Source organism: Camelina sativa, chromosome 4, assembly GCF_000633955.1.
Source record: "Camelina sativa cultivar DH55 chromosome 4, Cs, whole genome shotgun sequence".
Classification (NCBI taxonomy): Eukaryota; Viridiplantae; Streptophyta; class Magnoliopsida; order Brassicales; family Brassicaceae; genus Camelina; species Camelina sativa.
The window spans coordinates 19,054,761-19,081,406 of NC_025688.1; the positions used below are offsets into that span (position 1 = coordinate 19,054,761).

The window sequence follows — 26,646 nt, forward strand, 5'->3', positions numbered from 1 at the left end:
GTGAACCGAGGGTCGTGCGTAAACCCGTGCATCCTTCGGAATTCATGGAAACCTGTCCACAAGAAAAGAGCAAAGGATTGATAAAAAAAAATACAATGATACCCTAGAAAATTAGGGAGAAATCAATCTTTTGGAAGTGAGAAAAGAGAGAGGAAAGGGAGCATATGAAGGAAGTCTTGGGCATTAAAAGGTTGAAGAAGTCAATAAGTTCGGTGATCGATATTCTCTCGGCGAGACCACACATTTTCATTAATCTGATGTAGAGAGACAACAATGGGGATACTGAAGGTTCTTTAAGGTTGTGGAGTTCAGAGTAGGCAGTGTTGATCCTAATCATGGGCAGAGTACAAAAAGTAGTTCTTAAATTGATTTGATGAAGAGTGCAAAGAAGATGTTCCCAAGAATATGTGAGTTTCCACTTTCAAACATTTTTTATGTTCCTGAGTTTTTGTCTGTTCTTGCTTGAGGACAAGCAAATATTCAAGTCCGGGGGAATTGATGTGTCTGTATTTTATAGGTTTTGTCCATAGTTTTAACATTTGTTTTGAGTCTTTTATTGAGTCAAAGTGTGCTTTTAGAGTCTTTTTAGTCTTTTGTGAGTCTGTACAGGTTCTAGGCTACTTTGGAAGGAAACTGAGTGTTTTGGCGATGAAAACAAGCATCTGGAGCCAATTTGGTGAAAACTAATCGGACTAGCAAGCAGATGGAGCAAACACAGAAAAAGCATCCATGATCGGTTGATCCTCATTCGGGATCGACCGATCCCGTACCCGAAACAACTTTTCCTTTTTTCGTTTTAAACCGACTTTTAGGGTTTTATTTTGATACTTAAGTTAGAGGCTCAGCCTCCAGAGACATAAGCTTTATTTTCTGAGACTATTTTGTATTGAGAGCTAGGGGAGAAGATCTCTAATCCTTCTTGACACTTTGGAGAAGATTTCTAAACCATATTTCTTATTTCTCTTTGCAATTCAATTATGTTTTCTTCATCTTTGATTTACTGTTCTTTTATCTCCATGTCTGAGTAGTTTATCTATTGGGTTTCGGGTTTTAAAGGGGAATTATGATTTTCTAAACTTAGGTTGTTAGATTTGGGGTTGATCTATTTTGTTCTTCATCTATTGTTGTTCTTAATGCTTAAACTAGATTAGCTACCTAGTTTCTGATTTTAGATTTAATTCATCGGGGCACCAAAAGTGTTGTTGAGTTGCTGGAAAAGAACTTAGGTGAGCAAGGTGGACCTTAGCCAACGGAAGTTGAAGTTGAGGCACCTTGTAGATCAAACTTGAACCTTTATTGCTTGCTTGGTTTGCTAGGTCCAAACGACGATTTAGGGTTTAGTGAATTCATTGCATAGATAGTTAACGCTGCGAAAGTATGTTAGCTTTACAACCGTGATTTAAGTTCTAGAACGGTGTCTAATGCATTCCATCTAACCACCTCAGTCTGAGAATTATATCCCCATAGATTCCTCGTGCCCAATATTTCTTTTTTGATTTAGAAACAACTTATTTACTTTCTGTTTTTAATTATTACTTGCTTCACAAACTTCCTCTTTTGTCTTAGCTATATTTGATCTTCATAGTTTCATAGTGCAATTATTTGGTCTCTGAGGATTCGATCCTAAAGTGTTACAACGATACCACTAAATCGTGGTGGAGTACACATTAGGTTATTAATTGACCTTTGATCATAATACTTCAGGCAGTGGACTGGATACACCACAAGATTTTGTAGCTTTTGGTTTTTAGATATGATATCGTTTGTCCAAGATCGATTTAACTCCACAACATATCGAAACGACAACCACTTCTCTGTATAATTGATAGCTCTGACTCTGACAACATGTCACCTTGTAGAGTATATATCGAAATCCAGTCTCATTATAAGCACTACCAAAGAACACTTTAAATCTCCAAATAAAGGCGTTTCGCACATGAAAAATTACCTTACACGTACGGCCTAATCACCAATACCATGCAGCGCATAGAGATTCCATTTACATTCCACGTAGATCTTAGGTTGCATACCTTAAGAGGAGCTTCCATGAAACTTGATGTCGAGACTCATTAAGTTGGTGGCCTCATCAGGTGTATTGGATTGAGTGGATAGCCAATCCCCGTTATCATCCCGAGAGTTTTTTTGAATAACCGAGAGGGGTTAAAGCAAAACGATTATGATTCTCCCACGATGTAACATATTTCAAGGCCAAAACATAATCGCTAAATTTTTAATATAATATTGATGTATATGCAAAATATAACACCTAATACATTCACTATATCCATGCAAATATAGCCTCAAAATCATCAGCATTGTGTCTTCAAAACATAACAAGAAACAGCAATAAGTTCATAAGTTTTCTTGGGGATGAAGAAGGTACCACTAAGATAAAACCTGAGAAGAAACAAAAGAACACTCCTAAACAAACAAAAGTCATAGCAACTCATGTCAAAGTACTTATGGGTGATAGTGATGATGATGATGATGGTGATAGAATGATAGTGATGGTGATGAGAGGATCAAGCAGTTCCGCGCATGACGTGGACTCTGATGGAATGAACCATTTTGTTTCGGTCATGAAGAAGCTCGCATTCAACAGTATCTTGATGTTTCTTAAGTCTGTTCCTTCTGCAAATCCTGTCCCACCCTTTGAAACAAACCCTATTATCTGCCCATTTGCCTCTAAGCCCAACCAAGGTCCCTTCTTCATCAATGTACTTGACGGATTCTCCAAACTCAAGGCTGTTTTCTTTCACAATATTGGCTGGAATCAACTGGCACAAAACAAAACCACCACAACATGTAAAAACCATAGTGAAAGTAAAGAGAGACAGTAACTGAATCTCAAGTCTTTTGTCAATTTTACCAGTTCATAAATCCTGTTCTTGAGGGTAGTTGGAAAGTGTGGATTAGTAAGCGCTGCAATGTCTACGTTCCCTTCAAAAACTGAAACAAAACAAGCTTAACGATACTAGTTGTTGGATTACCAAATGTTTAAAATACTTTGAAAAAAAAGAATATAAACACCTGCAGCGGCATCAGATTCAGTCTCTTCCTCCTCAAATGGATAAATACTCTGGCTGATTTCTTCATTTTGACCTAATCTAATGTCATAATCAACATCCGTTGAAGGTTCTTCTTCGTCTTCTTCAGAATCAGAACTAGAACCAAGAAGCTCAATTGTCTCTGCTTCAGCTCTGGTCTCTTTACAACCCAAACGACCGAACACACTAACTTCAAAGGTTCGGTTACCATCGTACACAAAGGTCAAGAACTCTCCTTCCACAAGTTCATGGTCCTGTGCAAACTTTGACCATCCATCTGTAAAATACGCACCGTCACGTATTTTCGTCATGCTCACTGTCCAATCCTTTCCTCCTGTGCCTTGGAGCTTTGCTGTGTTTGGCAATGGATCAGCAAGATGTTCCATGAAGGACAAAGGAATCCCCTGATGCACAAATGTAAACTTGTTATAACTTAAATCGAAGAGAATCCATAGTGTCTTACTTCTAACAAGAGTATGAACCAGAGAGAGTAAGCTAACCAAAGATGATGAACACAAATTAAACTGTCATAAAAGCCATCGAGTCTCTCTGTTTTTCAAGTTTAGCAGCGACAGTTTTAGCCTATGCTTTTAGTTCACAAGAAACAAAGGAACAGATCCAAAATATGTCATCACTTCCACTCACAGGCTCATTCTATCATTCCGGTTTCATTACAGTAAACAGATTCAAAATCAAACCCTAACTGCAAACTAACTAAAAGATATAAACCCATAAATTTTTAACAAAAAAAAAAATATATAAACCCATAAAGCAGAACTCTCTCATTGAAGCTGAACTTTCCTAAAAGTTTGAGACTTTTGCTTCCATGTTTATGGAATAGAGCAGAAAGAAGAAAGAGGAAGAGATAGAGTTATTCTTACAAATGATTTAGAGGCCGTTTCAGAGAGGAACACCTTGAAGAAACGAGGAAGCAAAACGTCATCTTCATATTCAGCCATGGAGATGTAGCAAGCAAGAGAGTGAGAGAGAGAGAGAGTCGAAATGAGTTTCTGAGCTAGTGAGAGAGTGATACAAACGTCGATAATTCAGACAGAACTGAGATATTGTTTTTATAGCCGAGAGAGAAAGAGCGAGAGTGAAAGAAAAATGAGTCAAAGTTTGACTGCCAAACAACACCTCTGTGCTTGAAAAAACAGAGCTGTCCTCTAATTCACATATCTCAAAGCTTTAGCTTTAATTTACAGTTTGGCCCCATAACTTGTAATAAATTATAGTCAAAAAGGAAGCAGAAGCTGATTCCCTGATTTGTGTCAAGTCTTCTGAAACTTGTTTGTACATAGTACACTGTACATACCCATAAGATACTACTTCCATCTCCTTCCTTTGTTGTTTCCACTTTCCATCTTCTTTTTCTATAAAAATATTATTTAAAAAAAAAAAAAAAAAAAAAAATCCATATTTTACTTTATACCTTTGTAGTAATCAAATGATTTCCATTGACACAGAAAATGCATGAAAATAGAAAGTGAGTGTAAGTAATAGTGAAAAGCTGAACACTAAGTTTGCGTGTCTGCTTGAAGAAAATACACATCGACTGTTATGTTTGATGGTACTGCAAGGATGTGAGATTGATGGGTTCTCTCATTTCACAAGAGTAATGTAAGACTTAATTTTGGTAGATGTAATAGGAGGCCGAATAACTTATAAGTTTATATTAATTTCGTTATCAATACTAGAACTTGCTAGCTCAAGTTTTTTTACGCACAATTTGATATATNTTTTTTTTTTTTTTTTTTTTTTTTTTTTTTTTTGTGCCTTTTTGGGGATGGGGGCTTACATAAAAATCTAACATACAGCGAAATTCCTATTTTTAAAAGACAAACTTTAAAAAAATCAGAGCTTCATTGTATGGATACCTATTGATTTCCTTTCATGCATCTCGTTCTCATCATCCCTCGAGTTGATCTTCTGCATTGATTTTGGAATACAATTTGTTTGGCAGTTTAGGAGACGAGGCAGAGACAACCTTTGAACTTGCCTTAGTTTTTGCATTCGATGACTCTTGTATTGGAGACCTTGTGGACTTTCCAGACTTCTTATTGGCAGATGCAGACCCATGTCTAGCCTGTATCACAAATATAGAAAAAGAGCGACATCAATTAACATACTCTAATTCCAAATAGATATAGATTTTGTCCAGTTGGGACAATCTCAAGGAACAAACGATTGCAAAAAATTGGACTCTATTTTCTTTTCATTTTGGAGACTTACTCCATCAAAAAATCCGATATTTGGTGATGGCACACGAAGACCTGATGGTTTCATGGAAGTTGGAAGAACCGAACCACCGTTGCTAGCTGAAACTCGTTTTGCTCCTTCTTTAGCATCAGCTTGGGCAACAGATGCTTCTTTAGAGTTCTTCAGAGGCTTCACAGTGTGAACTGAATTATCATTTGCAGGAGGACCCTTGTCACCAGAGACCAATTTCTGGTTACCGTTAGCTATGTTACTAGTAGTAGAAGCTCGAGATGACTCTGATGAACAGTCACTAATAGAACCAACAGATGGTACACTAGAGGAAAGCTTGGACTTGGTTGTCTTATTGGTTGGGTGGGGTGAGATTCTCGGTTGGCCCATAATACCTCTAGATGTAGGTCGATTTGCCAATGACTGTGAAGCTGATCTGGAACTTGACTCATTCTTCTTCTTTATCGGATCTAGAGAAGGCTTGTGAGAAGCGCTAGATGAAGCACTGGCACAACTCTCTAGAGAAGAGCATGAAGAGGTCATTTCATTCTTTGAAGCAACTGAAGAACGTAAAGCAGACTTAACGGACACACCAGGTTTTGGCAAGACTGTTTTAGCACGTCGTGAAATGGGTATTCTGGGGACCAGAGGCTCCTTACCTGTATTATTTAAGGTCATATAATATCTTTCAAATACGAGTGTAAAGCTCTTTAAAACAAATTCTGACTAACCCGCAGGTAACTTGGAATTCTTTTCTTGCTTGGTTTTGCTTATAACTAATGATGCCTTATTCGTTGATGTTGTTAACAAGGGCCTGCCTTTGCTGAGTCCGTTGGGTGGCCTGGAAATAGATGTACTGAGACCTCTTGGAACAACAGGCTGCATAAAAAGTATCATTTATCACAGTATCCAATATATTCATTATGTGGTTCACTATAGGGTAAACTATAACAATTGATGACACGCTGCTGATTCATACATTCAACAGAGACAGTCCAAGTTTATTAGTAAACCTACGAGAACCCCCATTGTTCTCGAGCTATCAAATGATGTTTGACTAAGAAATTAATCCTTTAGTTAGTAACTTAGTATGCACCTTAGAAACTGAATGGAGATAATATACCTGTTTTGTTGCCTTCCCTAGCCCTTGTGCTCTAGTATTCTGATTTCTAAGACTGGCTTTGGGTTTAGTCTGAGAAATAATAAAATTAAAGGGCAAGTTAGCCGAGAAGGGAGTAAAAAGAGGAATCCACAAGGTGCAGTTGTTAGCATAAATACCTGTTCCTGCGAGGCAAGTACATCCCCCGTATCTAGAGTTTAAGACAGTGAATGCAAAGTTGGTCAATTGGAAAACAAAAAGAAATAATTACTGCTAGAAATGCGTGTGATCTAATGTAAACAGCAGGAAACAGTTCTTCCCATGCCACAAAATTAAAAAACAGTAGAGGGTCAGTCTTCTCGATATACGATGGGAAACTTCCATCCAAGATTATATCTCACATTAGCTACAATGTGAAAAATGCACAGGAACAGCTTCATCACCTAAATGGTAAAGAAAAGCATAAACACAACACTAAGAAAGTAGATCCTTCTCCTTAATAGCAATTAAAAGACTAAAGCTCAAGCTAGACCACAGAAATATATTAGATTTAAAGAGACACATGCCAATGTGTGGTAGAGACATATAACCGCTTAGTCACGCAAAGCTAGTTCCAACTCGCTCTACTTCAGGTAAAGACTAACGAAGACTTACTTGGGGTAGTTGCTACTTCTGTTGCTCCTAGTTCATTAATTTTACCAGGTGTTGCAGCATCAGATGCTTTAGCAGACCTTTGAATAGACGCTCTTACATCTTCAAACAAAACAAACTCCTGACTGTTTTCCACAGTACAGTCACTTCGAAATGTTGAAATGGATTCGGTTGATCTATTAACATCCTCTTGAATAGTCGGTAAAGCTTTCTTTCCACTCTTATGATTGCTCTCCATCATGCTAGATATCTCCTCAGGTTCCAAAACACCTGAATTTTGAAAAAAAAAGTTCTACAATACATCAAGACCTGGAAGCTAATCAAAAAGGTACCAGGTTAGAAATGCACATACCTTCGTTGGTGAAGAAGGCATTGTCCCAGGCAAGACTTTTACGCAAATTATACTTTCCTTTCTTCATCACTTTCTCAGGTTCAGGAGACTCGTGAGGTTGAAGCACCTCTTCCTTCTCTTCAGTAGAAGATACCAGTACCTCTTCTTCGTCATCACAGTATTCTGTATCTCTCATAAAATCCAGATCTTTGTCATCCTTCAAACATTTCTCATCCTTATCCGTCACTGAAACGTAAGCACAATACAAAAAAAGTTTACACCTTTAAACCCAAATCCAATGCCAGCTCGATACAATAGCATAAATCGCCACATCAAAACACTGAACCAAAGTTTCAATAACTTTTTTCTCTCCCGTCGATTAAGTAAAAACACAACGAACAGTAAAGAGAAATCAATAAACCCCCACATTGAAACTTGTATCAATCAAAATTAAAAATCCTAACTAACCCACGAAATCTAAAACCCATAACACACGAAATTCAAAATCAAAGGAGCAAAAATTGGGAATTATACCGGAAAAATCGTAGTTGTTTGGGTCGGGGAACGAAGAGAAGAGAAGACTATCGTCTTCAGAAGCGACATCAATCAGACCAAGGCCATCGACTTCAACCTCAACCTCGCTTTTCTTGGTCCCGTTGTCTTCCATTGAATGAACAGAGATCCGAAATGCAGAGCAATGTTGAGTTTCGCTCAAAGATCTCAGAGATTGAGGGGAAGAAGATGAAATTTTTGAAGGAAGGAGTAGGATTCGATTCGTTTCCCTCACTCTTCTTTTAAGAAATCGAGGGTTTTTGAGTTAGTGAGCGCGGTTCTTCACTTCTTAATTTTAATCCCTGTGTAAAATATGGCTTTGATTGATTCGGTTCGATCTACTCCGGTTTGATTTCACCAGATTAAAACACTTCAGTTACCCCATTTGACCTTATATGGGCCTTTAATGCCCAGATATATAGCCCATATATAAAATACGAATGAACTAAAAAATATATATAATTTTAAGATTATTAATTATATCAATTTGTAATTGTATAAATTAAGATAATCACGTTCATTATAAACAAAAATTATGATTAAACAAAAAAACCTAAGCAGAAACTGAGAAAAGGATTGGAGAAGGTTTCGAAGTATATCGAGATAAAAAGAAAATAAACTAAACTTAATCCAAATAAGACAAGGATTATGATTAGGGATCGTGAAACTCTACAAATAGAGCTCATAACGTGACTTCTTTTTTCACCAAACACATTCATCCATACTTCTCTTTCTCATTCAGCGAGCTGTGAGTTTAGAGATCTTTTTACTTCTTCTTCCTATTCATACGAACTCAAGAGAAACATGATCACGAGCATGAAGCCAAAGATCATGGTCACCAAGAAGATCTTTGGCTTCATGCTCGTGATCATGTTTCTCTTGAGTTGCCCCTCGGCTAAACTATACACAGTCGGTGGTGACTATGGATGGACTATCAAGGACGAATCTTGGGCTGAACATAAGAAATTCCACGTCGGAGATTCCCTCGTCTTTGAGTACGATCAAAACATCAACCACGTCGCTCAAGTTTCCAGCGCCTTCGAGTATGATTCATGCAATTCTTCTTCTCCTAAAGTTGTTTACAACACCGGATATGATGTTGTAACCTTCAAGGAACCAGGACATCACTACTTCATCACCTCAAATGAATTTCAATGCCGCGTCTCGGGACTTAAATATGACGTTTTTGTCGTCAATGACCTGTCACCTCCGATTCCTTCACCACCACCACCGAGCAAGGTCCATGAACCGTCACGTCCGGCTCCTCCACCATCACCAAGCAAGAACCATGGCCCTTCACGTCAGATTCCTCCTCCACCACCGACCATGAACATTGAACCGCCACCTCCGACTTCTCCGCCACCACCACCCCCGAGCAAGAGAGGAAAGATCTACAAGGTAGGTGATTCTAAAGGATGGAGCGTGTACAACAGTTACTACTATTACAGGTGGAGTAAAGATAGACAATTTCGTGTTGGAGATACTCTCTTTTTCCAATACAACAACAAACTCAACGACGTTAGAGAAATCAGCGATGATCTTGACTTCAGATCTTGTGAACCAAATTCTACCGTAGCTGTGTACAAGACGGGACACGATCTCATTAAGCTCACCAAACCAGGAGTGCATTATTTTGTAAGCTTAAAGACCGGTCTTTGTCAGGCTGGCATTAAGCTCCGAGTCACGGTGCAACCATCAACCGAAGACGTTACTTTGCCGGATGTTCCCAAGAGACTCTCACCTATTAACCGCTGCAACAGGTGGCGGCCCTGGTTATGCATTTTCAGACCTCATCACTAAGCATTCGGATCACCTATATATGGAACTTATTAGTTTAAGGTTTTTTTTTTGGTGTTATTAATTAAGAGTTTTTGATTTCATTTTGTTTTAGTTCTTTAGTGGTTGAAATAAATCGTTTCGTTTACATTTTGTCTTCGATGTTTCCTTCAATTTTCAACGTTTTTATTTAGTTTGATTATGAGAATGCTGAATGCCCATAAAGTCATAAACATGAACATGTTCCACATGACATGAAACATGTCCATGTGTTAGATTCTGAGCAGCAACGGAGAGCCTTGTAAACAAGGGACACGTCGATTATTATTGATTCAATATACCGTAACGGTGTATATCACAAAGGATTTAGTGCAGGTCGTAACTCGTAACTATTACGAAACTCTCGACTTAATTAGGACAAAAAGAATCAATGAGAATTTAAATTATTAATCATGATGTTGTTTCTTTGAAAGTAACACTTGCATGAAAGAATCCACAGGTCAAGAACATATTGATAAATAACTTCTTCTTATGACCAATACCTAAAGAAACTTAACAATTCAAATGAAAAAAACGTGTTTCCCAATTCTTAATTTAAGCAAACCAAACTCTTCTCCCTACAACACAATCATATACAAATCTCCTCTCTCCCAAAACTGAGATACCACAATCCATATGTATGAACAGTAGATCGCTCAGATTTTCAGACACAACAAGAATAGTTGAGTCTCGGAAGATTGTGATGAATAGTGTCCTAGTACTACTCGGTGCCCGGCATTTGAACCATCATATTCGAAGCCTACAATCACAAACCAAATTAATCAATTACCATATTCAGGGCCTACTCAGATTTCATGTCTTTGATCTGGTGTAAATTTAAAGCGGTGGAGATGCATATATGTCAAAATGTAGATTTCAAAGTCGTTGAACATTGTCTAGTTTTCATTCTTGTTTCTCCTCTATGTGAAGAATTTATTAATACATACAAGTATTAACCTCACTTACTTGAGAGTTTCCATAAGGACCCTGTGGGAATGAACCTTGTTGAGGAAGCTGCGAGAACTGTTCAGAAGGTAGAGAGGGAAACGATAAGTAGCTCGCACATTTTATAAGAAGAAAACGATAATGCCTAGGTAAAATGACCGTGTTAATAGAAGATAGATAAGAGTCATTACCTGGGACACTTGGCTTGGTTGGCCGTCTCTCTTTCCACTTGATTCCCCTCCTTTTCCTGATCCCTTAGTATCACCCTATCACACAGATATCAATGGCAGAAGGTAGCAAACAATTCTAATTAGATACCATCATACAACAGCATATGCCCCTTAAAAAAGATGCACATATAAAACTGGACAAGGAAAATACTGCGACAAGCTGGAAAAAAAAGCGAGAGAAAAAAGTGAAAGAGGAGAACCACTGACCTCCATCTGCAAAATTCCAATCCATATAGCATAAACGAAAAAACAGAGAGTCAGTGAGTGAAAGAACAGAAATATATCGTGATGCATAGTCATATCAACACAATATTCACATATAACTAGGAGCATCAGAAATACACTTGTATCTTTTGCTACCTAATTTTCTCAAAAGTAAACTGAATAAGCTGAAGTGGAACATACCTCTCTGTATCTCATCAAGTAAACCTTCAAGGGTTCGATGTAATCTTCAAAACCTAGAGTAGCCATTGCCCAAAGCAAATCATCTCCATTAATAGTCTTCCTTTTCTCCCTTTGACACTTATCACTCGCTCTGCATATCAAAACATCATATGTGAAGCATCATACAAACAGTAACAAAGCTAAGCAAAATTGACATACCAATATGCAAGCATCAACCTAAACTTAAAAAGAGAAGAGGCTTTTTGCACACTATAACCACAAAAAGCACCAATTTTTGCAAGCAGTACAAGCTTTACACCTTACCAAGGCCAAATACAATTTACAGAACAACAAGGATAATTTTTAATTTTGACAAAGTAGAGAAAGCCAAAATTACTCGCTGGTGACGAAGCTGATGAACTCAGAGACACATTCCTGCATAGTCTCTTTAGCATCTTTAGCAATTTTGCCATTGAGAGGTAAACCTCTCTTCATGATACGGCTAATGTTAGCGATCGGAAGAAACCTATCCTGCTCACGAACATTCAAAGACCTAGGGCTCTGATCTCCGCCGCTCTCATGGCTTCCACCTCCGGTCTGCGATTCCGCCATCTCATAAACCCTAATTCTCCCCAACATAAACATTGATAATCAGCGATTTCGCTAGAAAGTCGACAAATCGTGAGAATCGAAGACGAAAACCCAGAAAAAAAGCGCGAAGAAGCGATGATTACCTGAAGAAGAATTCGAAAAAGAGCGGGAGAGAGAAAGAGAAATGTTGATTGGAGGAGGAGACGGAGAAGGGAAGAGAGAGATTTTGATCTGATCCGACGCTGGAGATGAGACGAGTTTTGTCTGCGATTCATAGATTTAGGGCTTTTTCAATTTTTTTTTATCAACACCGTCCATTTTTTTTTTTCCTTTCTCTGTTGACAAACAAAAAAACAATTTTTTTATTTTATTTTCTGATAATAAAATATAGAATATTTCGTTTTTCTTTTCGTCAAAATATAAAACATTAATATAATTATGATATTTCTTTAATTGTTTGTACTTTAATTGTTTGTATAGAAGATTTTTTCCTGTGTTTATATTTATTGTCTTAAACCGTTTTTATTGTGCCATTTGTACTAAAAGTAAATATAAAGAATACATTAGTTTTACAATAAAACCCTATTGATTATATACCTAAAAAAAACTTTCACGGAAAATTTAATAATGTTATAATATAGGGAAATTCTCAAAAATAGCACTAAAATAAGTTTTTTTTTCAAACTTAGCACAACATCTCTAAAATTCCCAAAATAGCACCAATTAATCTTTCAAAATTAAATCTTCAATTCAAAATACTAAACTCTACCCCTCAAAACTATACTTTAAATGTGAAATTGAAAACCCATTAATTTTAAATATTTTAATGTGTTAAATAGTGCTATTTTTGAATATTTATAGAATATGTGTTATAGACTATAGTTATTCATAAAACTTGTTTTAATGCTATTTTAGAGTATTTTCTATAATATAAAATAAGTCTCAGCCAAAAAAAAAAAAAAAGTCAAATATTTTCATGGAGCGGAGAATGGAGATTGTTGTCCATCACAAAGACAATCCGGTAGGCCCTCTATAGCGTTTAGTGCGCAGAGGAGTGTGGAAGAATTGAGAGGGAATGATGTTGGCTTCTTTACAGTTTCACATTTTACTTTACACTCTCTATACATGTTTTGGGCACTTGGGCAGGCAGGTAGGTAAGTGAGTAGAACTAATTATGGGCAAATAAACCGAACCGAATGGACCGAACCAAAATTTCGGTTCTGATTCGGGTATGGATAGTGGACAATAACCGATTGGATAGTGTTTTAATTATCCATATTATCGGTTATTAACCGAACCGAACCGATATCCATTCGGTTATCCGAATCAAACCGAACACGTACTAAAATTATGTTTTAGCCGAGAATCGAACCTGAGACCTCTACAAACTGGAGTGTGCAACGTGGCCACTGCGCCACGTTGAAGTTTTAGCTTTGTGTTACGTGTTAATATATATAAGGTAATAAAAATTAAACTAAAAACCATATATATTTAGACAAAAATACCAAAATATTTGAAACAAATCAAATATCAGGAAGTTTTTAGATATATTTGTTAAAATATAATCAAATTTTATTTAAATAATATTTTAAAAATTTATATTACACTAATTCGGATATCCGGAACCGAACCGAAAATAACCGAAACCGAACCGAACCCGAACCGAAATAGTAAATTAACCGAATGGATACTAAACCTCTATATCCAAATTAACTGGAACCGAATGGATATATCCGAAACCGAACCGAATACCCGAACGCCCAAGACTAAATAGAACACTCTATAATCAACTGTTACAATCTTGTTTTAGATTCATTTTACTTGATTATATTGGTTCCGGTGTGTGACACGGGTCGAACACGGGACCTTCGTATATACTCTCTAAAATTTTATATATAGTTAATCAATCCAAAAAAAATCCAGGTGGGTTCATAGCAGTTTTGAGAAAATTCTGACTAGTAGGTAGGGTATAAATTCAAGTCTTGAATTCAAAAGATCACTTCACAACGATATAGTTTTCATCAAACAATTGTGGCAACGTTAACAACAAGATAAGCTTAAGACAAATCAAATCGAAATTATACAAATTTACATAACAAACAATAATGCCATTTTTCAAATTTTATTAAAGAACCAGTAAATTATTACTATTACTTATGGTTTTTCTTGAGTAACACACCAAACTTCTTCAACATTTTGCTAGTCTCAATAGAATCTGTTTTCTCCTCATCATTATTGTTCAGTATCGAAGCTGCTGTCTCCGCAGCTTTCCTCCATTGCTCACATTGAACCTTCACTCTTCTAAGCTCAGCTTCTACGGCTTCCGTGTTGGCCGTTTCCACTTTCTTCTCCATTGCACTCTTTACAATCTGTAGCTCCATCTCCTTATCCATTAAACTCCCTCTCACTTCCATCAAATCCGACTCAAGCTTCTTCATAGCGTCCGTTAAGTCATCTTCTTTCTTCCTATCTATTAACTTTTCCCGCAAATTTTCGATTTCACCTTTGGTTCTCTTCAGTTCTTCAGTTAACTCGGCCTCTCTCAGTGAATATCTTGACTTGACCGTCTCTGTTTGTTCATAAGCGTTTCTTATCTGCAATGTGCTCTGTATATACTCTTCTTGGTACCTTGTCTCTGCTGCTTCAACTGCAGCTTTCAATTGGCTTATCTCATTCCTCGCAAGATTCTTTGCTTCTTTCAGCTCTTCCACTTCCATTGATGATGATGAGTCTATACTATTTGCTCTTTCTTCCTCGAGCTGTCTAACGAGTTTCTCCAAAGACCTTGCCTCAAATCTAGACTGCTCTAACTCGGACTCGGACTCAAAGAGCTTCGATTTCAGTTTCTGTACTTCATTAATGGCAGAAGATAGAGCAGATGAATCCATCCCATGTTGTCTCTGCATAGCTTCAAGCTCAGACTGCCATGTCTTGTCTCGCTCCTGTGACAGTTTGCGCAGCTCCTCAATTCTTGAATCTTCCGAGGCATTGATCTCCATTAACTGATGTTTGGCATCTTCAGCTTCTTCTTGAGCTTCCTTCTTCAATGCTTCTGATCTGTTTAGCTCTTCTTTTGCCTTCTTGAGCTCTTCTTGAAGCTGAGATATCTGAGACTCCAGTTCTGGTATCCTTCCTCCTGTCCGCTTCTTCTGAATCTTGAAAAGCAACAATCATATATACAAACTTCGATCACACGACTGAGTATTCACAACATAATAAAAAATCATCAAAAATACACTTGTGTACGCCAAATCAACAAATCATTAACTGCAAAAGTACCTCATTGAGAGGGATTCTTGGAGAGCGACGATCAGCTACTACTTTCGGGATTTGAGTTTTCGATAGTGTCTTGGTTTTAGGATCGGATTCTGCTCCGCTTGGCTTGAGTCTCCGAGCAACTTTAGGAGCTGGTAAAGGAGTTTTCTTATGTGGCAGCTCCAACGATCCGGGTCTATCACACACAATCACACTGAAACAGATCAAAAACTCCAAGAACATTACACAACAACAAGAAGCACAAAGTTGAGATAATCACCTTGATTTTGGAGTCTGCATTTTTTTGAGATCAAGAGGTTTAAAACCTTTTGGTCTTGGATATAATTTATTGCTTTATGATTTGCTTCTTTGAATAATCTGACAAATAGAACATGAAGACAAATGAAATATGTGTGGAAAGAAGTAACAGAGGAAAACAAACTTATCACAAGCATATAGACAACAAACTCAAGGGAGGAGATAGAAAGCTTAAGCTAGTGTACAAAAAAAAACATAAGAATAACATTACACATTTTAGCTTCAAAGAGACTCCTACTGCCACCAAACAAAAGCAAAGACACAGCAAATGAATATATGAAAATATTTAGAAACAAAGTTATTGTCAATGTCATGTCATCTATAAAATCCCCCCCCCCCAAAGATAAACCCTATTACAAGCAAAGAAAGTACTAAGCACCAATATCTTCCACATAATCTTTTTGGTTGTCAAGTCACCCAATTATAACTTCTTTATTAAATAAAATTTTTGGAATTATTGGGGAGAAGAGACAGTTTCTTGTCATTTTGTAATGTGAGATTTGGTTTCATTGGGTGGATCTTCCCAAAAAAGAAAGACAGATCCAAAAACAGAATTACCCAGAGAACAAAAAAAATGATTTTTTACATATACCTAAAACTAGAATCTTTTAACATTCTCTGCAAAAAGGGTTTTATTACATAAAGTCATAAACAAACAGAAACACTTTTGCTTTTTGCAGGAAAACACAAAGATTAAATTTTTTTTGACTGAATCTTTAAGCTACCAACCAAAAATAAAAGAGTTAGCTGATTAGAGTAGAGATGTAAAAGCATATTTAAACCTTAAACCAACCAAAGATTTACACTTTCTGCAGCAGATTAGTAGAAGAGAAAACAAAAACGACAAACTAGTAAAAATACCTAAAAAGATTGATGATAAAAATCAGGGGGCAATAAAAATCAGGAATATAAATCATGTGAAAGGAGGAGAAAATTATGAGTATTTGACAAAGTCGTGAAGAGAAGTATTCACCTATACCGTCGCTTTAGCTTCTTTTTTTTTTTTGTTGTTGTTGGAGAAATCCGATTAAAGTTGACAAAACGAAAATGTTGAATTGTATAGAATCTAAGCCACGAACTTTTTTGATGATGAATTTGATCTTTCTTTCTTCTCTCTCTCGTCTGATTTGTTTTCTCACTGGCTGGACTCACGAGTCGTTTTTTCCCACTGAAGAAGAAACATTTATTTTTCAACTTATTGAAAAAATGTATATCAAAAGTAACCCCTCAAGTAATGATTGTGCTGTTTCCACCTCGGCTTCTTCCCACACAAAAAAAAAAACTGTAATTAGTCAATTATCAATAGTGGCATGTAGCATACGTTGGATTCCTTTTTCGGTTTTTCTTTTTTTGCAAATTAAATGTTTTGCTTCCGATAATCGAATTTTTTTTGAAAATTTGTTAGAAATGCCCTTTTTTGTGTGGGGTTTATAATGAAATGTGTGATAAATATCAGGGGCTATTTTGAAATTAATTGATAGAATAGACCGAACGTGGAGGGGGCGTTTTTTTATATTTAGCTACGCGCCTTGTTTACGCGCCTGAGTCACGTGCTATTGTTTGGCCTTATACTGCTTACTTATGGAACAACGAACGGTCACGCAACCACAAGTCACACAAGACAACTACACAAAGGACACTAACCTAGCATATCTACAACATACTTTATAAATGGCAAAAGTCTATTACAAAAGTTTAAACAATTTTCAAGATTTGAGGGGTTTCCTGTTTATCCACTTACATTTGAAAGAGATATATGTTGAAGCAAGAACTTCAATGAGCTACTTATGATACAATGTTGAAACTAAAGAGTTTAAAATTGGAATTGGAGAGCAACTCGTCAATCTAACATGGCTACGGCCTACGTGGTGGTAATTTTTTAAACAAGATAATTCATCCGTCTAATTGTACCAAGATAGGAATAATTCATGCATTTTTTTAAGGTGAGAAAATTAGTGATATTTTATTAACTTATTCTATGTTGGAGGTAAATTTCACTAATTAATTAACTAGTCGGATAGCAACATGTGAATATTGAATCTACACAACAATATATCAAATGGTTCCCTATCATTGTTTGAATTACTATTTCTTGTATAGCTAGCATGCTTGCTATGTAGTTAGATTAGATACCATAGTGAAATAATCAATGTACTAGCTACTAGCTAGAGAGTAATGGATCTTTTTTTTTTGTCACCTGATGTTATTAATATTACCAAAGTGAAACCTTGTGAAATACATACATATGCAGACGGATGAAAAATATATCCCCTGAGTCTAAAGCTGGAGGAAGAAGGAGATATTCCCAGAGTCTAAAACCCTATGAAAGAGAAGCAACAACAGGCCTAATGCTACAATGACAATGGAGGAAACCCCTAACAAATACAGGACAAAGAACACATGAAACTGATTATATGGAGACATATTGAACCAACCAAGAAAACCAGGACTCCAAAGATCCTTTGATAGAACGTATCGAAGATGCCCTCGGCCAACCATCGACACTCAAAACCTCCTCTTGAGAAGCCAAGCTGCCTAAATGAAACCGTAACAGAACTCCTAAAACGGTGCTTCATAACCCGGCAAGAAGAACTACTTCAAGTTCTACACACTTTCTTCCGGATATGGGGATGTCGAACTCAAGGCGACAGATAACCACCTAGATAGAAGCCACACCAAAGGACTAGATCTCGATCAGATCTAAATTGCAGAGTCGAAGAGCGAAATATCCAAGTTGGGTAACACCAATCTTAAAAGATCAAGAAGGGTAAAAGATCGAACCAGAATGAACGAGTGAATCAGAGAATCTCCAAAGAGGTAGCAGGCTAGGCCTGGGCAAAAAAACCGGACCCGAAAACCCGAACCCGGAACCGATAGAATACCCTATTGGGTCCTAAACTCCTAAACCCGAAGAACCGAAGAACCGAACCCGGAACCGAACCGAGAACCGAATGGGTACCCGACAAACCCGAAATAAAATAATATACATAAAATACTAGTTATAATTTTTTTTTATAACATAGTTATTCAAAGTTACAACTTAAAATTCAAAAATATTAGTTCTTCCTAGATCAAAATACTCAAAATAACCAAAATTATATTGAAATATTTAGCTATATTTTTTAAAAAATTAACCAATTAAAAAAAATAAAATTTAATTTTAATATTTAACATTAAAATTTCTGGGTAATCGGATTAAATTTCGGGTAATCGGGTACAAAAAACCCGAACCCGGATGATATCCGATTTTTTCGGGTATTTATAGGTTCTGAAATTTTAGACCCGAACCGACCCAAACCCAGTAAAACCCGAACCGATATTTTCTGTTTACCCTATTGGGTCCTAAACTCTTCTACCCGAAAAACCCGAACCCGATCGGTTCCTATTCGAACCCGACCCGAGTACCCGAATGCCCAGGACTATAGCAAGCCTAAACATCTCCACCATCAAACTAGGGCGACTTCGCGATCAGGAATTCAATACGAGAGAGTAATGGATCTTATATTTATAAAATGTTAGATATATTCACGGTAATGGTTTTGCTTTGGGTGTTGTACCACGTTTTGAGGCATAGCATGAACAAATCCAACAAATTAAAGACTCTTTGATGTAATCTTGGATGATGCCGTGTTTGTTGTCTTAACTTGTCTCAAGACAATGTATTTATGGTATTACCGAAAAAATGTACCAATGGTTTTCCAAAACAAGTAAGTCCTCCATACCAATTACTCAAAAATATACGTTAGTAATGAAGTTCAACAAACCCACGAACATGTATATTGAATTCAACAAAATCCACTAAATTAAATTAACAACTCCGTATTCAAAATCCATTATCTATAAAGAACGGTATTTTGAAAAGTAGATATACAAGAACATGTGCCTTTTCACGACCATAACATGAACACGTTTTATAGTTCCATACTTAACGGGGCTCTGTTTTTGACTCGTAAAGAACTCTTTTAGATATGAGAGAGCTTCAAAATTCTAAGACTTCAGATCTCTAATGCCATCATTAGATTCATTACTAACATCCAGATAATGGTTAACCTGAATTAGTATAAACCAATTTCATCCAGTACTCTGATAATTACTGATTTAATTTTGACGAAAAAAGTATTTAAACTGGTTTGGGGGTGAAATTGATACAAGCCTTAGTTTTGGGTTAATAATGTAAATTAAAAAAAACTCAGCGCTCGTTAAAAAGACATATCTATCTCGCCACAGCCTCCGATAGTTTTTTTTGCCGGCGGCGGCATTTTCCGATTCCTCTCCCTCGCAGCACGGTGTTCATTTCCAGATTAATCGGTGACAACTCACCTTCTAATCTCCGGTTCTGAAACAAACAACAAAATCTTAAATGTCGTAGGTTTGTTGCATTCATCTCTGTTTTTGAATTGGTTGGACCATGTGTTGTGCTTGTCGCATTGATTAGTGAGCTATATTAAAGTGTCGTTTCTAGTTTATAATGCGCAACAGTAACGTTTCCTCATGCAATTTCTAAAGTTCAAACCTTTGACCATCTGTTCTTTGTGTATTGTACACCACCTGCTCGATAAAATGTCTGTGATACCTCTTCTTTGCCATTTCGTGCCTCAAATTTTGCGTTAGTATACCTTGTTATTCTCTTTTGAACTGTAAATTGGTTAGTAATGACAAAAAAATTCCTAAGTTGTGATTAGTGTGTGTTGAGCGGATGAGCTTCCAATTCATTATTTTCAACAAAAGAAATGTTAGCTAACGAGCTTCCAACAACTCCGTTGCTAAAAGCATTTATGCTGTGAAAAATGTCTTCATGATTTGTTCAGTTAGTTACCTTGTGGGGACGACTTATATAATGTGTGAAATTAACTGTGGCTTGATTTAGAGTTTTCATTTAATTTGAATGATGTGTATTTGATTACTTTTTTTTGTTTGTCTCTCTCTGAAACAGGCCCGTCCCGATATTCCAACTAGGGAACGAAGACTAGCCTCCTGTTCATACACATATGAGTGTTTGCATATGAAGATTCAGTTGTGCCTGTTTGAAGAATTTGATACAATGGATTCTTCTATCGCCGTCACCCTCGACAAAGGGAGCATATATTATGATAGAGAATGCTTTGTTTGGTTCGTTGGATGCTTTGCCGAGTGACATGTCTTTCTGGCTGAACCTTCCACAAATATTTCTTTCACTAGGAAGAACTCGTTTGGATTAAAAAAGGTTAACTGAAATGGCAAAAATGTTAAGATTGGGAGCTAGAGTTTCCGTCAGCAACATTCAGGTGCCGGTAACATCAAGTGTTGTATCAACCATCAAGACGGAAGAGTTAATGAATGATCACATAAATTCACTATGTAAAAATAATCTCTACAGGGAAGCACTGGAAGCGTTTGACTCTGTGCAGAGGAATTCAAGCTTCAAGATAAGGTTAAGAACCTATGTCTCTTTAATTTGTGCTTGCTCTTCATCGAGATCTCTAGCACAAGGCAGAAAGATACATGATCACATGTTGAAATCCAACTGCAAGTATGATACTATTCTTAATAATCACATTCTAAGCATGTATGGGAAATGTGGCTCGCTGAGGGATGCTAGAGATGTTTTTGATTTTATGCCTGAAAGGAATTTGGTCTCTTACACATCTGTGATTACTGGCTATTCACAGAACGGTCAGGGAGCTGAGGCAATCAAATTGTACTTGAAAATGCTTCAGGAAGATTTAGTTCCTGACCAGTTTGCATTTGGAAGCATCATCAAAGCATGTGCCAGTACTGGTGATGCTGGGCTAGGGAAGCAACTGCATGCTCAAGTCATTAAGCTGGAATCCAGTTCTCATCTTATTGCTCAAAATGCTCTGATTGCTATGTATGTTCGCTTCAATCAAATTTCAGATGCCAGCAAAGTGTTCTATGGTATCCCAATGAAGGATTTAATTTCGTGGAGCTCAATCATTGCTGGGTTCTCGCAACTTGGGTATGAATTTGAAGCCCTGAGCCACCTAAACGAAATGTTGTCTTTTGGTGTTTTCCACCCAAATGAATATATATTTGGTAGTTCCTTAAAAGCTTGTAGCAGTCTCCTTAGACCAGATTATGGTAGCCAAATACATGGGTTATGCATTAAAGCAGAGTTAGCTGGAAACGCAATTGTAGGCTGTTCGCTCTGTGACATGTATGCGAGGTGCGGTTTCCTGAATTCTGCAAGGAGAGTATTTAATCAGATAGAAAGACCTGATACAGCGTCATGGAATGTGATCATTGCTGGACTTGCAAATAATGGATACGCTAATGAGGCTGTATCAGTTTTCTCGCAGATGAGGAATTCTGGTTTTATTCCTGATGCCATCTCCTTGCGTTCTTTGCTTTGCGCTCAGACAAAACCAATGGCTTTGTGTCAAGGCATGCAAATTCACTCTTTCATTATCAAGTGTGGTTTCCTGGGAGATCTTTCAGTTTGCAACTCTCTGCTTAGCATGTACACCTTCTGCTCGGACTTGTATTGTTGTTTTAACTTATTTGAAGACTTCAGAAACAACGCAGATTCTGTTACTTGGAATGCTATTCTGACGGCATGTTTGCAACATGAACAGCCAGTAGGGATGTTGAGATTATTTAAGCTAATGCTTGTGTCTGAATGTGAGCCAGATTACATAACCATGGGTAGTCTATTGCGGGGTTGTGTGGAAATCTCATCTCTAAAATTGGGAAGTCAAGTCCATTGCTATAGTTTGAAAACCGGGTTGGTGCTTGAGCAATTTATAAAAAATGGACTGATAGATATGTATGCCAAGTGTGGATCACTGGGGCAAGCGAGAAGGATTTTTGATTCAATGGATAACGGAGATGTAGTTTCATGGAGCACTTTGCTAGTTGGATACGCACAGTCTGGATTTGGAGAGGAAACTCTCATATTATTCAGGGATATGAAAGCTGCGGGGATAGAGCCAAATCACGTAACATTTGTTGGTGTTCTTAGTGCCTGTAGTCATGTTGGGCTGGTGGAAGAAGGCTTGAAGTTGTATGCAAGCATGCAAACTGAACACGGGATTTCGCCAACAAAAGAGCACTGCTCTTGCATAATCGACTTGCTAGCTCGTGCTGGTCATTTAAATGAAGCTGAGAAATTCATCGATGAAATGAAGTTGGAACCTGATGTAGTCGTGTGGAAGACTCTACTGTCTGCATGTAAAACCCAAGGAAATATGGATATGGCCAAAAAAGCTGCTGAAAATATTCTGAAGATCGATCCTTTCAACTCTACAGCTCATGTAATGCTCTGCAGCATGCATGCTTCTTCTGGAAATTGGGAAGATGCTGCGTTGTTGAGGAGCTCGATGAAAAAGCAAGATGTAAAAAAAATTCCGGGACAGAGCTGGATCGAAGTTAAGGATAAAATTCATATATTTTTGGCTGAAGATGTACATCATCCAAAGAGGGACGATATATATACAGTCCTGCATAACGTCTGGCTGCAGGTGTTAGATGAGTGTGATCCGCAACACAAGAATAGAATCCAGTTTATCCATGAGACCGGATAAAGAAACATATAAGTGATGTTTATTTCTCATCTAAGCGAGCACAGAGAATGCCATCACGTCACATCTGTAAGTTGCATCTTCTTCCTTCTTGCTCTTGCCATTGCGTCTCATCTTGTTTCCGTGCTTAGATAAATGCTGTTGACAGATATCTTGCACTTTCCTTTTCTCTCATTTGGAATCCGCTGCAGTCTGTTGCCATGTGATTGATGCAGCATACAGAGTGGCCAGCGTGTCTGTTAATTAAGGCATTTGATGAGGTATTATTATTTCACTTGATTGTAACAAATTCTTGTTCTGTTTGATGTTTTTGGTTATCTGTTTGGTCATCGAGAAGGATTGTTTACTTATTGCTGCATAAATGATGACAATTTTCAAGAATCTCAATGTGTTTTTGTCATGCTATTTTCGTTTTGCAACTGTAGGAGAACTGGTTACCACATTGGAATGCAGCACGCAATGGGGTTAGGACTTGTGATGGGATATAAATTCAGTGCTATATCTACTTTAAAGAAGGATACATCTCAACTATACCTGATGAGTTGAAAATCGAGGATATATGATTTGAAGAAAGGCCGTGAAGGAAACTATCTTCTGGGTATGTCTTGAATCGCTTCCCCATCACTGTAATCTTATAAAAGAGAACGATATTAGCATGAGTTAGTTCAGTGTAAAAGCTCCAAAACACACAAAGCAGTGACTGTCCATGCGTCTTAATTCTGTGTATGTACAATTGGGTCTGGCATTACCTATAATTGATTCGATGGATTGTATGTATATAAACATCAAATATGAGTACTCGAGGGAGCAAATTACAAATCGATTTGAATGAACATCTAAAGTGATCATCCTTATCTCTATACCTATTTGCCTATTTGGTTTAGGTGAGGTTAATGACGAGGAACAAGGAAACCAAGAAACATTTTGGTAAGTTAAATGATATCAAAGATGAGAAATTGCTGCAGAAAAAAGATGAGACAGACTCTACAGCTACAACAAAATGTGTGTAAGAAGCAAAACTAGACAGACCAAAACAATAAGTCTACACTCTCCATGTGAAATCATATTTGATGAAAGAAGTAAAGGAAGAAAAAAAAAACCCCTGCAAGGGTGAAATTTGGTAACCGAATGTAAAAACCGCTTTGAAGGAGGAGGCAACAAGTGAAGGCTAAGCTTTCCCTTTTATTCTTTTATTCTCCAGGGACAGGGACACCTTGCTTGAGCTTCTCACGCTTGAGCTTCTTTTTGGAAACAGGCTTCTTCTTCCTTGGAGGTAGGTTCTTCTGAGCATACACGTAAAGCACGTAGTTGGCGATTAGGAACATAACAAGAGGAAGTCCAACAACAAGCAGCACGATTAATCCCGGGTTCAATCCTTTGGCTTCAGCAGCCGCCTGTTCAACCAATGTCACAGCAATCGATACCATATCCACAAAAACAATGTTATCAACATTTTGGCTGTTTGGCACACATCACTTCCTTAGATTCAATAACAAAAATAGGCCCATATTCTCAATACAAATCATTAACCTAACCCTAATAAATCCGATTGCATATTCTGGGATCGCAGAAGAGGAGATATAATGGTAAAAATCATTTCGATTTCATCATCGACACCGTTAAATTCTAACAAAAGGAGCAAGTATAGAGAAGATTTGACGGTACCTTTCCCGCAAAATCTTCGCCGTCCATGATTAGGATCCAAAATATGTGAGATCAGCTCTCCAGTAACGTGCTAGGATGAGGAGGAAACGAGGATCTGTTTTCGAGAGACAATAGAATAAGACACAAAAACTCACACCGAGGATAATATATATACACACGTGTTCATGATCCACTTTATAGTCACTTACACTAATCAGAAAAATCTTATTTGGACCCCTTAACTCATCAGATATTTCGGATTGTAACCCGTATCTTTTATTATGCAAAGTTAGGCCCGTACGTATAATTGTTCCGTTTCGTATCAGCTTGGTTTCGAACATGGCGGCTTTTGTAATCAAAATGTTCTACTAATTGCTTAAATAATGGCTTCTAAGGTCCAATCAACCAATTTTTTTTTCTTATCTTACATACATTGAAAGAAACATAAATGAATTGAATGTTACAACTTACAACACAAATCAAAATCTAATCAAATAATCAAACAGACAAAACACATCTCTTTGTTTCAACTCCAATATATATCTAAATCTATATCAAATGGTCATCGTCGCTTCGAATGATAACGTTATGTTCGGGCACAGACCACGACGACGAACGGCTAGAATTCAAAGCCACGGTATTACAATCAGAGAGCGTATCTTGCAAACTCAGCAACAAATGCGAAGTGCTAAAACTCATGGTAGGTCTAGACTTAGGCACAACAGGTACATCAGCTTCACCAATCAGCATTTGCACCACTGACCTCATAGTAGGCCTAGCTGCTGGATCCGGATGAGAACAAGCCAGTCCCACTACCATGACCCGCCACATCTCACCTTCATCAAACTTACCTTCAAGCCTAGAATCAGCCGCAGCCGAAACTTTCCCTTCTTTATACAAACCCCACACCCATTCTACTAAATTCGGATTCGCCCCAACATTATTATTATTATTATTATAATGTCTTTGCACATTTAAGTCCTTCTCGATCGGTCTTCTCCCACTAACCACTTCCAAAACCACCGCTCCGTAACTAAAAACATCAGTCTTCTCCGTAGCACGACCGGTTAAAAGATACTCCGGCGCTAAATACCCCATCGTCCCGGCGGCAACAGTCGCTTCCGGGGACTTATCGTGCTCAATCTGTCTCGCTAATCCGAAATCTCCAAGCTTGGCGTTAAAATTCTCATCTAACATTATATTACTACTTTTAACATCTCTATGAATCACTTGATTCTCACACTCTCTATGTAGATAAGCTAACGCAGACGCAACACCAAGCAAGATCTTTTTCCGATGATCCCACGGTAACGCGAACCGTGACTCGAACAAAGCTTTGTCAAGCGAACCATTTGGCATAAGATCGTACACTAACAAAATCTCACCTTTCTCGTGACACCATCCTTGTAACCTCACGAGGTTTCTGTGTCTTAAGCTTCCGATTATGGATAGCTCAGATAAAAACTCGTTCTTTTTGTCTTGTGAGCTGTGACTGCATCGTTTCACGGCGACGATGTCTCCTGTCTCAGGTAATATTCCTCTGTAAACAACTCCGAAGGCTCCGTGTCCGATGATTCGACTCTCGTTGAAGCTCTTTGTACCGGCTTTGAGTTCTTTGTAGCTGAACTCTTTTGGAGCTTTGATGATCTCCGATGCGAAAGAGTCAAATCTCTCGACTCGTTTGAACTTTTTGGAGTAGACCCAGAACAAAGCTCCGGCGAATAGTGCTAGAAAGAAAGCTCCGGCGGTTACTACTCCGGCGATTGCTCCACGGTTCTCTTTGCAGAAGCTGTTGTGGCAAGACGAAGACGAAGTTTTCGATTGAGTGTTGCTAGAGATCGGAACCGCTGAAGAAGACGGTTGTGACGCTAACGGCGGCGGAGAGTTCACCGAATTAGCTTTCGGATTCATCAAATTAGCCCGAGGAGGAGGAGGTGAACCGGATCCGGATCCGAAACCCGACCCGAATGAGGAACTGAAGCTCCACCATTCGATAGTGTGACTCTCTGTGCTTCCCTGAGTTGAACCGGAGAATCCGACGAACATGAAATCGTTCACG

The 26,646-nt window shown here is 37.7% G+C and overlaps 8 protein-coding genes across 13 annotated transcripts in view; 2 read left to right on the forward strand and 6 right to left on the reverse strand.

The window, feature by feature from the left end:
- LOC104781186 (B3 domain-containing protein REM20-like) lies at window positions 2,296-4,129 on the reverse strand. Its single transcript, XM_010505786.2, has 4 exons — window positions 3,929-4,129; window positions 3,031-3,451; window positions 2,870-2,949; window positions 2,296-2,777 (listed from the first exon to the last, which is right to left on the reverse strand). Exons 1-4 carry the CDS (start codon window positions 4,004-4,006, stop codon window positions 2,523-2,525), a joined length of 834 nt encoding a protein of 277 aa, XP_010504088.1. The 5' UTR covers window positions 4,007-4,129; the 3' UTR covers window positions 2,296-2,522.
- LOC104781187 lies at window positions 4,815-8,213 on the reverse strand. Its single transcript, XM_010505787.2, has 8 exons — window positions 7,871-8,213; window positions 7,358-7,582; window positions 7,009-7,275; window positions 6,534-6,565; window positions 6,379-6,447; window positions 5,987-6,134; window positions 5,280-5,914; window positions 4,815-5,133 (listed from the first exon to the last, which is right to left on the reverse strand). Exons 1-8 carry the CDS (start codon window positions 8,001-8,003, stop codon window positions 4,957-4,959), a joined length of 1,686 nt encoding a protein of 561 aa, XP_010504089.1. The 5' UTR covers window positions 8,004-8,213; the 3' UTR covers window positions 4,815-4,956.
- On the forward strand, window positions 8,720-9,688 carry LOC104784049 (uclacyanin 1-like). Its single transcript, XM_010509123.1, has one exon. It carries the CDS (start codon window positions 8,720-8,722, stop codon window positions 9,686-9,688), a length of 969 nt encoding a protein of 322 aa, XP_010507425.1.
- LOC104781189 (nuclear transcription factor Y subunit B-10-like) lies at window positions 10,094-12,167 on the reverse strand. The gene is made up of 7 exons (XM_010505788.2): window positions 11,997-12,167; window positions 11,660-11,884; window positions 11,284-11,413; window positions 11,086-11,091; window positions 10,840-10,914; window positions 10,670-10,726; window positions 10,094-10,463 (listed from the first exon to the last, which is right to left on the reverse strand). The coding sequence occupies exons 2-7, from the start codon at window positions 11,872-11,874 to the stop codon at window positions 10,425-10,427; spliced, it is 522 nt and encodes a 173-aa protein (XP_010504090.1). The 5' UTR covers window positions 11,875-11,884; window positions 11,997-12,167; the 3' UTR covers window positions 10,094-10,424.
- LOC104781190 (interactor of constitutive active ROPs 5-like) lies at window positions 13,836-16,596 on the reverse strand. 4 transcript variants are annotated; one of them, XM_010505790.2, is made up of 4 exons: window positions 16,400-16,596; window positions 15,389-15,486; window positions 15,133-15,304; window positions 13,836-15,008 (listed from the first exon to the last, which is right to left on the reverse strand). In XM_010505790.2, exons 2-4 carry the CDS (start codon window positions 15,406-15,408, stop codon window positions 14,004-14,006), a joined length of 1,197 nt encoding a protein of 398 aa, XP_010504092.1. In that variant the 5' UTR covers window positions 15,409-15,486; window positions 16,400-16,596; the 3' UTR covers window positions 13,836-14,003. The 4 variants fall into 4 exon arrangements, with proteins under 4 accessions (XP_010504092.1, XP_010504094.1, XP_010504091.1 ...); XM_010505792.2 differs by lacking the exon at window positions 16,400-16,596 and adding an exon at window positions 16,288-16,360; XM_010505789.2 differs by lacking the exon at window positions 16,400-16,596 and adding an exon at window positions 15,638-15,758.
- LOC104781191 (pentatricopeptide repeat-containing protein At3g53360, mitochondrial) lies at window positions 19,588-23,787 on the forward strand. 3 transcript variants are annotated; one of them, XM_010505795.2, is made up of 4 exons: window positions 19,588-19,795; window positions 20,360-23,012; window positions 23,092-23,203; window positions 23,369-23,787. In XM_010505795.2, exon 2 carries the CDS (start codon window positions 20,640-20,642, stop codon window positions 22,944-22,946), a length of 2,307 nt encoding a protein of 768 aa, XP_010504097.1. In that variant the 5' UTR covers window positions 19,588-19,795; window positions 20,360-20,639; the 3' UTR covers window positions 22,947-23,012; window positions 23,092-23,203; window positions 23,369-23,787. The 3 variants fall into 3 exon arrangements, with proteins under 3 accessions (XP_010504097.1, XP_010504098.1, XP_010504096.1); XM_010505796.2 differs by having other exon boundaries at window positions 23,135-23,203; XM_010505794.2 differs by having other exon boundaries at window positions 20,360-23,203.
- Window positions 23,876-24,750, reverse strand: LOC104781192 (DNA-binding protein S1FA1-like). Its single transcript, XM_010505797.2, has 2 exons — window positions 24,609-24,750; window positions 23,876-24,337 (listed from the first exon to the last, which is right to left on the reverse strand). Exons 1-2 carry the CDS (start codon window positions 24,633-24,635, stop codon window positions 24,134-24,136), a joined length of 231 nt encoding a protein of 76 aa, XP_010504099.1. The 5' UTR covers window positions 24,636-24,750; the 3' UTR covers window positions 23,876-24,133.
- Window positions 24,984-26,646, reverse strand: part of LOC104781193 (L-type lectin-domain containing receptor kinase VIII.1-like) — a 3,665-nt gene continuing 2,002 nt past the window's right edge. The window contains exon 2 of the mRNA XM_010505798.2: window positions 24,984-26,646. This exon is cut by the window's right edge and continues 24 nt beyond it. Within this exon, the coding sequence (XP_010504100.1) occupies window positions 25,137-26,646 (1,510 nt within the window). The 3' untranslated portion in view covers window positions 24,984-25,136.